At 29.9% G+C, this 13,562-nt stretch overlaps 1 protein-coding gene across 1 annotated transcript; it reads left to right on the forward strand.

The window, feature by feature from the left end:
* The first annotated feature begins 8,060 nt into the window (after positions 1–8,060).
* LOC103501122 (probable terpene synthase 2) lies at positions 8,061–11,000 on the forward strand. Its single transcript, XM_008464620.3, has 7 exons — positions 8,061–8,231; positions 8,330–8,597; positions 9,002–9,380; positions 9,474–9,692; positions 9,832–9,973; positions 10,060–10,308; positions 10,560–11,000. The coding sequence occupies exons 1-7, from the start codon at positions 8,091–8,093 to the stop codon at positions 10,851–10,853; spliced, it is 1,692 nt and encodes a 563-aa protein (XP_008462842.2). The 5' UTR covers positions 8,061–8,090; the 3' UTR covers positions 10,854–11,000.
* Positions 11,001–13,562: the final 2,562 nt, after the last annotated feature.

Here is a 13,562-nt window from a genome sequence, read left to right on the forward strand (position 1 = left end):
TTGCTTAGAAGCTTGTTTTAAGTCATACAGGGATTTATCTTATTTTCAGACTTTAGATTCTTGACCACGAACTATGAAACCTTCAGGTTGTTCCATATAAATCTCTTATTTTAAATCACCGTTTAGGAAGATAATCTTAACATCCATTTGATGTACTAAGAGATTGTTCAAGAAAGCTGCATAAATTAACATTCTAATTGAGGTGATTCTAGTAATTGGAGAGAACGTGTCGAAAAAACTTTTATACTTATTTATTAATCTATCAAGTTTGAGTTTATTCCTTAAAATCCATTTATAGCCTATTGCTTTGTAGCCAGGGGGTAAGTCAACTAGGTTCCAAGGCCTGCTTGATTCAAGAGAGTCCATTTCATCATTGATAGCTTATTTCCATAAGTTGACATCTACTGAGGGTAAAACTTATGTTAGATCTTTATAATCTTCTTCTACATTGTACAGTTCAAAGTCTTCTAAAAAGTCTTTGATTGTTTTCATTATTTTGCTTCTTATTGGTTCAAGATCTACTTCCTTATCTTGGGGTTGGATCCTAACTGAAAGTAAGCTACTAGAACTTGAGCCTCAATTAGTTTGAGTATTTAGGCCCCAACTATTTCTAGATTTGTAAGGAAATCTATCTTAAAAAAAAAAAAAATCGACATCGTTTCATTCTATGATTACCATATTGTAAACCTTGAATGTTAGGAAAAACCTAAGTCTTTTGAAGAGCTTGAAAGAATAAGAGTTGAATGGGATGAAGGTTAAAAAGTAACTTAAAAGTATCATTAAAGGTGTGTCGTGGTTGTTGGAAACCAAGGAAATTTTGGCTGAGTGTCAAAGGTTTTTATACTAGGCGCTTAGAGGTTATTTAGTCGTGTGTATACCACCAAAAGGAAAATAAATAACCTCTAAAGAGGTTATTAGGTATTTGGACATGTCTAGGCAGGCAACACTTGTTGGGAGGACACTAGACGAGAAGAACCTCCAAATGATTAGTGTCATGAGCGGCCAAACTTGAGTGTGTGCTTGGCTAGGCGAGGAAAGCTTGTCAATTAAAGGTTATTAGGTGTTAAAAGCCTAGGTGAAAAGGCTAAGACATCATGGTGTTGGTCGAGGAAGTGACACTGATGTAGAAAATCAAAGGAAAATAATAAAAAATCTAAAGTGCTCATCTATGGAAAATTTTAGATGGTATAAAGATATGTTCTTAGTAAGAATTTATATCTTCAAAGATTGCAATGTTAGACACTGGAAAGAAATGTTCATTGATGGACTTTCTAGCTTTATGGCAGAACGTGTCTACAACACTCTTAACAAAGCATAATCCGAGCAAATACCTTGGAAAAACCTTACTTATGCTCAATTAACCTCTAAAATTATAGAGTGTGGTTTAGATATCTGCAACGAGATAAAAATTCAAACCAAAGTTCAAAAGCATTCAAATCTTCATAAGAAAGAAATGAAGACTTTGTGCTCTCAATATGGATTTGAGAAAGTCAAAGAACTAGGTTCATCTTAAAAAAAATCGTCCAAAATACTATAATATGAAACCCACATATTATAGAAAATCTCGAAGGTATAACAAACCGTACACTCCAAAGAGATATCACAAATATTCAAATTATAAAAAAACTGTTGAAAAACAGCAAAAGGAAACTAAAAAAGGAGCCAAATCAAATAGAAAGATTTTTTGCTACAAATGCATAAAAAAAGGACATTATGCCAACAAATGTCCCCCAAAGAGGAATCCATGAGATAAATGAAGAAGAATATTCTTCAAATTCAACCGATATTTCTGACTTTAATTTGCAGGAAATTGTAGATGAAACTGATTCAGAAGTTTCAAGCCAATCCTCCTCAGATGAAGGACCAAGACCATGCGGTTGTATCAAAGACCCATGTAAATGTGTTTTGAATGAAATAAATGTTTTAACTTCCAAACAGGATTTGTTATTTCAAACTATTAACCATGTTTCAAATGAAGAATTAAAAAGAAATATTTTAGAAACACTCGGAGACTCTCTAACAAATGAGTCATCTTCAAAACCATTTCCAAAAAGGAAAACAATTCCTGAAAAAAGTCTTTTTGAAATTTTAAAAGCTCTAAAAGAAGAAACACCAGTTTTTATTGATGATTTAAAATTTGAAATCAATTGCTTAAAAAGAGAAATTTCTCAACATAAGTATGAAATTTTAGAAATAAAAAAAGAGATTTCTCAAATGAAACAAAATGATAATCTAAGAGATTTAGATGTAGGAAAATATTTCTTAAGTAATTTAAATTCTGAAATCAATTTAATTTCAAGAATAAGTTTTAAAAAATGTTATTGTCTAATTACATTAAAAATTAAAGATTTGAAAATAACTTTAAAGGCATTAGTAGACTCAGGTGCTGATCAAAATTGTGTTTAAGAAGGTTTAATTCCTACAAAATATTTTGAAAAAACCACAGAGGTTATTATCGGAGCAAATGGAAAAGGATTAAATATTAAATTTAAACATTAAAAAGTACATGTTTGTAATAAAGAACATTTTTTCAAAACTTCTTTTCTTTTTGTAAAAGATCTTCACCAAGAATTAATTCTTGGAACACCTTTTATTACACAATTATATCATTTAACAATAACAGAAAAAGGTTTAGTAACAAAGAAATTTGGAGATGAATTAATTTTTGAATTTACCCTCCAATTTTACCTCATAAACTTTTAGAAATTAATGTTTTGAAAAGTGAGCAAATAAAAAGAAAACGAAAACAAATTAGTTTTCTAAAGGAAGAAATTGATTACAAAAGAATTGAAGAAAATTTGAAAGAATTTTCAATACAAAATAGAATAAAAGAAACTCAATTAAAAATTGAAAAAGAAATTTGTTCCAATTTACCAAATGCATTTTGGGAAAGAAAAAACACATAGTTAATCTTCCATATTCAAAAGAGTTTAAAGAATCGGATATCCCAACAAAGGTTAGACCAATTCAAATGAATTCAGACTTACTAACACATTGCAGGAAGGAAATTTTCAAGACTTATTAGATGAAAATCTAATAAGGCCTTCAAAAAGTCCATGGTCAAAGTCAATGGTCATGTGCTGCCTTTTATGTTAACAACGTCGCAGAAAAGGACCGTGGAGTCCCAATGTTAGTAATCAACTACAAACCTTTAAACAAAGTTTTGGAATGGATTAGATATTCAATTCCTAATAAACAAGATTTACTCAAAAGAATTGCAAATGCAAAAATATTTTCGAAATTTGATATGAAATCTGGATTTTGGCAAATTCAAATTTTCGAAAAAGATAAATATAAAACGACCTTTAATGTTCCGTTTGGACAATATGAATGGAATGTGATGCCTTTTGGGTTAAAAAATGCACCATCTAAATTTCAAAAAATTATGAATGATATTTTTAATAATTTTCAAGATTTTACAATTGTTTATATTGATGATCTTTTAGTTTTTTCTCCAAGCATTGAAAAACATTTCAAGCATATCAATATTTTTATAGATATTACAAAAAGAAATGGTTTGGTAGTCTCTCTACCAAAAGTCAAATTATTTGAAACAAAAATAAGATTGAGTTTGAAATTCATCTAGGTAAAATTAAGCCCATTCAAATATCAATTGAGTTTGCTTCAAATTTTCCTAATCAAATTTTAGATAAAACCCAACTTCAAAGGTTTTTGGGCTGTCTAAATTATGTATCTGATTTTATTCAAAACATCAGGCCCATTTGCAAACAATTATATCTAAGGCTAAAGAAAAATCCAAAACCGTGGTCTGACAAACATACACAAACTGTTCAAAAAATTAAGTCTTTAGTCAAATCAATACCTTGCCTCAGTTTAATTAATTCAAAAGCAAATCTTATTGTTGAAACTGATTCCTCTGATATCGCATATGGAGGAATCCTAAAACAGTGTCTAGATAAGACCGAATCAATCATTTGATTTCATTCAGGAATTTGGAATGACACAAAAAAATTACTCAACAGTAAAAAAGAAATTACTTGCAATAGTTCTTTGTGTTAAAAAATTGCAAAGTGAATTAATTAATAAAAAAATTCATCATCAAAACTGATTCGAGAGCCTCAAAATTTGTATTAGAAAAAGATGTAAAAAATCTTGTCTCAAAACAAATTTTTGTGAGATGGCAGACCATACTGTCTTGCTTTGATTTTGAAGTTGTGCCTATAAAAGGAGAACAAAACCCTTTAGCTGATTATCTCTCAAGGGAGTTTCTAACTCCTAAAATTTCTCTCCTTTCTAAAAACTCTCTCTCAAAAGAAAAATGAGTTCAGAAAAGGGAAGTGCTAGAGGAAGAACAAACTCTACCTCTCTTCAAAGGGCAATCGCCCATCTTCTTCTTCTAATTCTACACTCTCACCTATGAGTGCAGATCAATATGCAATGGATTTAGGGTTTACCACAGTAACCCGATCCAGATCAAGATCGTCCAGCATACGGATTGAGTCTTCCACAGAGTCATCAACTCCACCTAGGCCTTCGGCCAATCTTATCCGTCCTTTTGGCGGAGCCGTTCAAATGAGGCCTCCTGCCTCTCCTTCATCCAATAGGGAGTCTTCTACTCCTCCTACAACTTATTCTCAAACTGTCACCCCCGATAAACGGTTTGTGCCAAGACCCGAAATCAAATCTTATTTTCAAAAGTCTATCGTTGTTTATGATCTTATCATAGAACCTGAGTATCAAAGTATCACTTTAGAAAAGACAGTTTCTAAAATCTTTCTAGACAACTTTAATCTTCTTCCTGAAGACCTCAGAAAAACAAGAAATTTTATGAGTTTATTTTAGTAGACACAAAGTCTGTAGAAATAACTCATGTTCCAGACAAAAACGATCCTTCAAAAATTGCTTATTCAAAATTCAAAATTTTTAAAGCAATCAATCCAACTCATTGGAAACAAGGAATTTTTACAGATCTAAACCTTTTGTTCCTCAATCCTTCTCATACCAAGATTATATCAAAGCTTGGTATAGAGTATTTTGGTTTTCAAATAGAAACCACTCATGGTTTATTTCTTTTTTGCCAAAACGCCTACAAAATTAATTTTCCATTGTGGTTTATTCAATGGTGGACTAATTTTGGTCTTACAGACGACATTCTACCAACTCCAATTCAAGAATCATATTTCTATTTCTCAAGAACAATTCAAAAGAATTCTTTTCATAATTCAATGAGATTTTGCCTCTACTTTCAATTTCCATGGATATTTTGTTGGAGCTACAATACGGCATCATATCCTTAATACAAGATGTTGGTTAAAAATCTAAAAATCAAATGGTGGAAAAAATATAATTTTCAGCATGCCACCATTAAACACATAAAGGAATGGTTCGCAGAAAATGGATATCTACAAGACATTGATCAAAGAAGAATGTCGAGTTCTTAAATGACAAATCAAAACTCCTTACCGCACTTGCACAATCCACAACTGATGCAGATTTTTAGAGATTATTATCAACAACAGTAAATGCTTCTTCTTCTTCTAAGTCACCATCTTCTTCCATATAGAAAGACGAAGAACAAGTAGATCCAGAATATGATATAGACGATCCATTTCTCAACTCACAACCTATGTGAGCTCCAAATCAAAAACTTGTTTAAAAAAAAAATAGGTTCAATATAGAGTCTTCTGAAAGAAGATTTCTATTCAAAATTACTATAATTACTTTCTGTATATATTATATCTACGAAAAAAAAACGAAAACGTAAATTCTCATCCTTAGTGTAATTAATGAGTAAACTTTTGTAAAAATTCTAGTTTACTCTGTAAATATTGTTCTGTCATCTAGAAATCCAAGAAAAAATTAAAGACAACAAGCGCCAATAAAGACCAAGTTCATGAGCTAAAATGAAATTATGTATTTCATGGAGTGTTCGATTATGTTTGATGGTCTCGACCGTAAGTTCGCAATTAAGAAGTGCGATGAGTCCGTTGGTCAATCAATAATCTTACATAGGGAATACAATTAATGGATACATGATTTACTACTTGCAAGAAAGGACAACAAATATGAAAAAAAAATTATTTAATTTTTCCATGAATCAATGGCCAACACAAAAGCTTATATGTATTCTTCACTCATTATATAGATATTTAATATGTATAATTAATTGATGTATAAATATTTCTTACTTATTAAAATTTGGTAATAGATTTTAATAAGTATCCATTATGGATATTAATGTATGGATAAACATTAGCTTTGCTTTAGTTTTGCAACGACTTTTCATTTTCTCTTTTTGTATAAATTTAGTTTTAAGTATTTTAGAAAAAAAATTATATCGAATAAGGGGTCCTGTTCTATCTGATTCGATCTTATCTTCTTTAAAAAATCTTATTAGATAAGGGGTCCTATCCTGTCTGATTCAATTTTATCTTTTAATTTTTCAAATTTCAATTGTGTTTCAAATCTGGGGTTTATAAATAGACTTCCAAGTTGTAATACAAAGGCACATCGCAAAATATTATCGAGCTCTAAAATACTAAGCTCCTAATATTTCGATTGATTTCTTCTTGTAATCTATCGATCCTGATTCTCTTTGCAGTATGCATTGAGCAATTGATATCAGAGCCACAATAAAAGTTTAATTTCCTTTCAATTTGTTTTCAAATTTCATTTTTGGGGGAGAAGAGTTTGAAACAGTAAAAAACGTTATAACGTAAAAGTGACTATTTCATGGTTCTGTCTTATGTAAACCTTTTACATAAGATACCCCCACTTTCATATATCTACATGAACGATTCAGGATTCATCGTTTGTATTAACTACAAAGCGGGCCGGATCCATAGTATCTCTGAATAAGGCGTCCAACCTTTATTTATATACTATAGACTATTTAGGCTATTTACTCGAACGTAGTCCATATTTATGTCTTTACATAAAGTTCAAGTTTACTCAAAATAACCTTGAAATCTTAGTTTATTGGATTTAAGATTATAGTATTCAATTTCTCAATAACGACTTTATTGAATAGAATATGATTACAAACTACGAATTTTATGACATAAATTCCAACACTGAGCACATTTATTTCTGGGAACATAGGTACTAAGTCCTCTTCTACCAGGTTCGCCTAGATAGCAGGACGATTTCATTTCTACAATTTCTAGCTAAATTCTAGCTTTATTACAATTATAACACACAAGTTGTATCGTACTTGTGGACTAGGGTTTTTTTAGAGTATTTCTAGTTGTTGGGACCTCTGTTCTGAAGCTTCATTTTGTTTCCTTTCGGTTTCAGGTCTGGCTTCATAACAATAGTGGAATTCTTCTTAGAAAATAGCATTCACCTCCTCCTTTTGGTCATGCTTTCGGGCCTCTTCCTCAATCCTTAATCGAGTGACTAGACTCTCCAATGAGAACTCCTTCGTCTTGTGTCTTAGAGTGCTCTTAAAATCCTTCCATAGAGAAGGGAAATGGGGTGCATATGTAGTAGATGGGGAGGGGGGCTCCAACAGTAACATAATTATCCAACAGTTAATTATTTTTATGACAGTCAATATAACAGTTCAATGGTAATGTAATGGTGAAAATGGTTGATGTTACGATTTGTAATGAACTCAACAGTCGGTTACGGTTCATAATAAACCTAGCGATTTTTTGAAATGTTTTTAACATAAAAAACAAGATTTTGAAATTTTGAAAAAAATGTAGAAAAAAATATTATATTATTATTTTAATTCCACGCCACATCACGCCACACCTAACTGACCGAAAGAACGATAGAGACTGGGCAAATATGAAGATATCGGCAAATCTACTTTTGCCTATCTCCGATTTTCAATTTCAATAGTTTTTAGTTGCCTATCCCAGCTCAAAAAAATTGGTGGGAGAAATGACAACTGAAAGGTTTTACTAATTATGGAAAAGACAACACTATCACAATCTATAAAATAAATTATTACACTTAAAAAAATCAAAAGAATATCAACTAGACGTTAAAGTCGATAACTTTCCACTAGCTACGTCCAATATCGTCTTCAAAATCCCCAATAAATGATTCTTATAAAGCTTGTGAGGAAGGATCTTATACATATCTTCGTAAAACGAAAAGAGGTAGAGAGAAAAAGAAAAATGTCATTTCAAACAATTGCATCAGAATCCGAGGCACCAAATAAACTTACTTTAAGCGACAATGGTGTTCTTCGTCGCACTGAATACCATCAACCAAGTGCTTGGGGAGATTATTTCCTTTCCAATCTTTCCAACATTTTGGTATATTTTCGTCGTTTAATTACTGTTATTGTTTCAATTGCAATTTCTGTATTATATGTCTTGTTGTTATATGTTACATCAAGGTTATGAATATTCAGGAAGAAGATTCGGTCCTGAAAAAACTTGAAGAACTTAAAGAAGCAGCGAGAAGCATGTTTGTAGCTGCTGAAAAGCATTCAGACAAATTATGTTTGATTGATTCAATCCAATGTTTAGGTTTGTCATATCACTTTGAAGATGAAATTAATGAAATACTTGATCAAATTCAAAATTCTGCCCATGTTGATGAAGAAGATGAGGAGGATCTTTACATCATCGCTCTTAAATTCCGATTGCTTAGACAACAAGGTTTCCCTGTTTCTTGTGGTAAATCTCTCTCATTCAATTAATTTTACCATCTACTAATGTTAATAAAAGATTGTGACATTTAAACTCAATTTAAATTAATTACTTTTTTATAAGATTTTATAACGTTGAAATTAGTTTAAAAGAGGTATTCCTAGAGATAAAATGTATGGTTAAGAAAGAATCAAAAGAATTTATATAACCAATATCTATACCAACAAGATGCATTATTGGTGCACTATTTTTCTCTATGTTTAATTATATAAAATCTTTTATAATTTTTATTAATATTTTTCATAATTTCTGTAAACCATTTACTTAAGAATTAATGTTTTAATCTTTTATTTGTATAGTTATACTTATCGAAGTGCATGGACTATAATTTTCTAAAAGAGGTTATAACATAACATTGTAAATTTCAATAGAGATATTCAATAAGTTTACAACTGAAAGTGGAGATTTCAAAGAATCGATTACAAAAGATGAAAAAGGTTTATTAAGTTTGTATGAGGCATCTCACTTGAGAATGAAGGGAGAAAGTATAATGGATGAAGCATTAGAATTCACAACAACTCAACTTGAAGCAATGGCCATGGATTCCACTTCTCCATTCTCACAGGAAGCTAAATATGCATTAAAATGGCCAATCTATAAAACTTTGTCAAGGTTCATGACTAGGCACTATATCTCTCTCTATCACAACAATCCAACGAAGAATGATAATAATATTTTGCTCACTTTTGCAAAGTTAGACTACAATTCTCTTCAAAAGCTCTACCAGAGAGAGCTTGGTGAACTTTCAAGGTATCTTTTTTCAATAAACTTCCTATACTCTCTTTGAACTTTTTTATTTTTTTTAATGTTCTTATAATTATGGATGTATATGTAAATATACAGGTGGTGGAATGATTCGAAGTTAAAAGAGAAATTACCATTTGCAAGAGATAGAGTGGTGGAGAGCTATATTTGGGCATTGGGAATATACTATGAACCAAAGTACTCTAGTGCTAGAACACTATTAGCCAAAATTATTGCTCTCATAACACTTATTGATGATATGTATGATTGTTATGGCACACTTGAAGAACTTCAACTATTCACCAATACAATTGGAAGGTTTGGCTCTTCAAAACTCTTAGTTTTACCATTTATTAATTTAAAAAATATATATTAATTAAAATAATCAACTTTATATATCTCAATTAATATTGATTTTCCATCTAATAGTTTGAAATTTTTTTTATTAAATTTAAAGGTGGGATATGAATTGCATTGAGGAGCTCCCAAATTACATGAAAGTTTTGTATGAAGCTATACTTAAAATTTATGAAGGGACTATACAAGATATGTGCATGGATAACAATATTCCATATGCATTTGATTATGCAAAAGAAGGGGTAAAACATTTCTATGATATTGTAATAATATGGTTTCATGAAAAGAGGACCCCACTTTCTAATATGTTATAGGGTTTTGGGGACAGATAATAAGGCAATGCAAACTTTATATGGTGGAAGCTAAATGGTTCAATGAAGATTATGTGCCAACAATAGAAGAGTACATGAAAGTTAGTGCCACTTCCATTGGCTTGTATGCTGTGGCTTCAATTGCCTTCCTATCTATAGGAAATATTGTTTCAGAAGAGATTTTCCAATGGGTTCAAGGTAACCCTATGCTTCATAAAGCTAGTGAAGTTGCTAGTAGACTTGTGAATGACATAGTTTCCCACAAGGTACGCAGACAAATGTCGAATTGTGTTTTAAATTCAAAAATAAAACGAAAATTTGAAAATATTATTGTAGAAAGTAGATAACTAACCATCAAAATTAGTTATTATATTAAATGATAAAAAAAAAAACTTATAACTAAATGGTTTCCAAAGGATTAGGACGGAATTAATAAATTTTTGTTTTCAGTTTTGAAAATCAAGTCTACTTTTAAATTTATTCTTTAAAAGAATCAGTAACATGTCTTTATTTTTAGTTTGGACAAGAGAGATGCCATGTTACTTGTTCGATTGAATGCTACATGGAACAATATGGAGTATCAAAAGAGGTAGCCATAGCTGAACTAAAAAAGCAAGTGGATGAAGCACGGAAAGAAATAATAGAAGATTACATAAAACGTGGCAAGTTTCCAAGAGTGATTCATGATTATGGGCCGAATTTTGCTCGAGTTACAGACTTCTATTATAAGGAACGAGATGGTTTCACTTTTGCTAATACAGAAACTAAACATCTTATCGCCCTAATACTTACAGATCCTATGCCAATTTGAACCTATCTACAGTCTACTTATTTAACTTGTAATGCCTTTAATGTATAAAAGGTATAAGAATGCTTTGCAATTAGAAGTTAAAATGTTTTCATGTACTTTTTTATGTGTGTTCTATCGAATGAAAATATATATCTTTTTATATTTCAAGATTATGGGATTAGGACTGCATGTGTTGGATCTTGGAGATGGATATAATTTATTCTATTATTATAAGACCAATGTAGGATTTGTGTATGGATGTAAGCTAAAATTACCACTATATTAATGATGGAAATTAGTGGCTCTTAGAAATTTGAGTTTAATAATAATTTGTAAATTTGTCGCACATCTTCTCCATTTTGTAAAAAACGCAAAATATGAGTCCATTCCAAGTGATATACCTAATATGTATTTAATGCATTTGATGCACCGACCAATACACATACTTATATGTATAAATATTGAAAACGACAAAATACTAAAGATATGTAAGTTAATCGCAATTAAGTGAAAGGTAAATTATAGTTGGTAACTTTTTTTAGAATAATATATATATGGTTTTAAATTTTGTAAATGCCGCAAAATTCTCACTTTTTAAAATATTTTTCATCTTAAATTTGTTATTATTCTCTAACTACCCATCAATAATATATTTTTTCTCCAACTTTTTAAACGAAAATTTTATTGGCTAGTTTTTGTAGAATAGTATATAGAAAATATGGCGCTCAATTTCATTTTTTAAAATATTTTTCTTCTTAAATTTGTTATTATTCCCAAACTATTCATTCAAGGTATTTCTTCTCCCACTTTTTTAAGAGTATTCCTTCTCCCACGTTCACTTACTATTAACGCCTTAAAAAATAAGATAATTTTGAAGTTAATAATCTTCATTTTGTTTAATTAGATTTAATTTATTGGACGTTATTTTAAATTAATTTAATGAGAATTATTTGGTTTTGTGGGAATTGGAATTAATTAAATATTTGTTGGATGAATATTTAATTAATTATAGGTTTTCGAATGGTGTTTGTTGAGATTTGGATTAAATGGTAAGTTAGGAGAATTAAGTAAAGTTGTGAATTTTCAGTGTTGTTGAAGTTGAATTAAATTAAATAATTATGGATGTTATTTAATTAAATTTTAGAGTAGAAAGCTTGCTGGAGATTTGATAATTATATGTGTATGTGGAAATATATATATAATTATTATGTGAAAGGAAAAGATATTTATATTTGTTGAAATAAAATTATTTAAAGAAAAAATAATTGTATTTTGAAGAAAGGATTTTTATTAAGGGAGAAAGGATTTTGAAAAAATATAATTATTCGTAAAAGGATAATTATTTTCGATAAAGATAAATAATAATTAATTATTATGAAAGATAATTAATTATTTTCAATAAAGATAAATAATAATTAATTATTATGGAGGATAATTAATTATTTTCGATAAAGATAAATAATAATTGATTATTGTGGAAGATAATTAATTATTTTGCAGAAAGATAAATCCTGATTTTGAAGTAGAGTTTATGGTTGGGTTAAGAAAATTTAGTTTCCCTCTTTTCAAGAAAGTGTCTATTGTTATTGTTTCTTTTTAGTAATGACCTCAGCTTAGTATAAAGAGTTGTGTCGTTACACTTACGTTCTCCACAATTCGTTCTTTATCGTTTTTCCTCATTGATAGATTTCAATTGGTTTATAAAATTGGTAAAGGCATCTTCATTTGGGAATCGTCTGTCAAGTCGTTTAAAGCACATAAGAAGATGAATTTCTGATTTTGATTTCACCCTTCATTATTATTGATTTTAATTTTGTCCTTGTGGTCTTAGGAGTTCAATTTTTGTATTTTCAACATTTGAACAAATTTTATAAAGTTTTATTTATGGTTCTTCTCTCTCTTATGGTTTTGAAGTAGATGTATAGCCATTAAGCATCTACAAATTCTTCTCTTTTCTATTGTATTAATATTGATTTTAGGTCATCAATGGTATTTGGATATCAATAGTACATTAATTAGAATATGGTTATTTGTTTGCGGAATTTAACTTCGTATATATGTGATTATTTTATACTAATGAAGAGATTTTGACTCTAACAAGTCCCTTTCTCTATAACTAACTCGAGTAGCAAACTCTTCATATACATATATATGGTTGTTCAAAAGAAATTCAGAGAGTTTGTGATAAATTTGTAAAGAGAGAAAACATATCTTACTTAGCCTTCAAAGGGATAAAATTCTTCTTTCCCGTAGATGTAGGCCATTGTTTTGCCAAACCATCCATGTACGTAGCTGTGTTCCTCTTGTTCTTCTTCTGCTTCTTCAATTTGTGCATGTATCATTCTTCTTGCAAACTCATAAAGTCATTACAAAGAATTCATTATTCAGAAGAGATGGTCTGAAGCTCTGAGATAGAAGAAAGAAAAAGATTAAAGTCCGAGAAGAATAAGAGAAACAATTTGTCAAAATAACTTTTTCTTTCAAAACCAATTTTACTTTTTGTTTCCCTTTTCTCTCACGCACATGTTACAGGTGCCAAAAATAGAAGTGGTTATTTCTTCTCCACTTATTTCACCCAACCCCAACATTTGGGCTTTCTCTCGTTTTGATTCTTTCAAGTTTTTTGGGCTGAATTTAAATCGCATCTCAACAAAAGTGGTGTCAGAGTAGAAAAGATATTCAAGAGAGTAGTTGTCAAAGAATCAAGATTTAAACTCAGATTATCAATGG

This window comes from Cucumis melo, chromosome 11 (assembly GCF_025177605.1).
Source record: "Cucumis melo cultivar AY chromosome 11, USDA_Cmelo_AY_1.0, whole genome shotgun sequence".
NCBI classification, from domain to species: Eukaryota; Viridiplantae; Streptophyta; class Magnoliopsida; order Cucurbitales; family Cucurbitaceae; genus Cucumis; species Cucumis melo.

Bases quoted from the DNA above. Each gene is read 5' to 3' on its own strand.
- LOC103501122 (XM_008464620.3), top strand. From the start codon at position 8,091: ATGTCATTTCAAACAATTGCATCAGAATCCGAGGCACCAAATAAACTT. The intron at 8,232-8,329 runs GTATATTTTCGT...ATGAATATTCAG, and splicing joins CCAATCTTTCCAACATTTTG to GAAGAAGATTCGGTCCTGAA. The intron at 9,693-9,831 runs GTTTGGCTCTTC...TTAAATTTAAAG, and splicing joins TTCACCAATACAATTGGAAG to GTGGGATATGAATTGCATTG.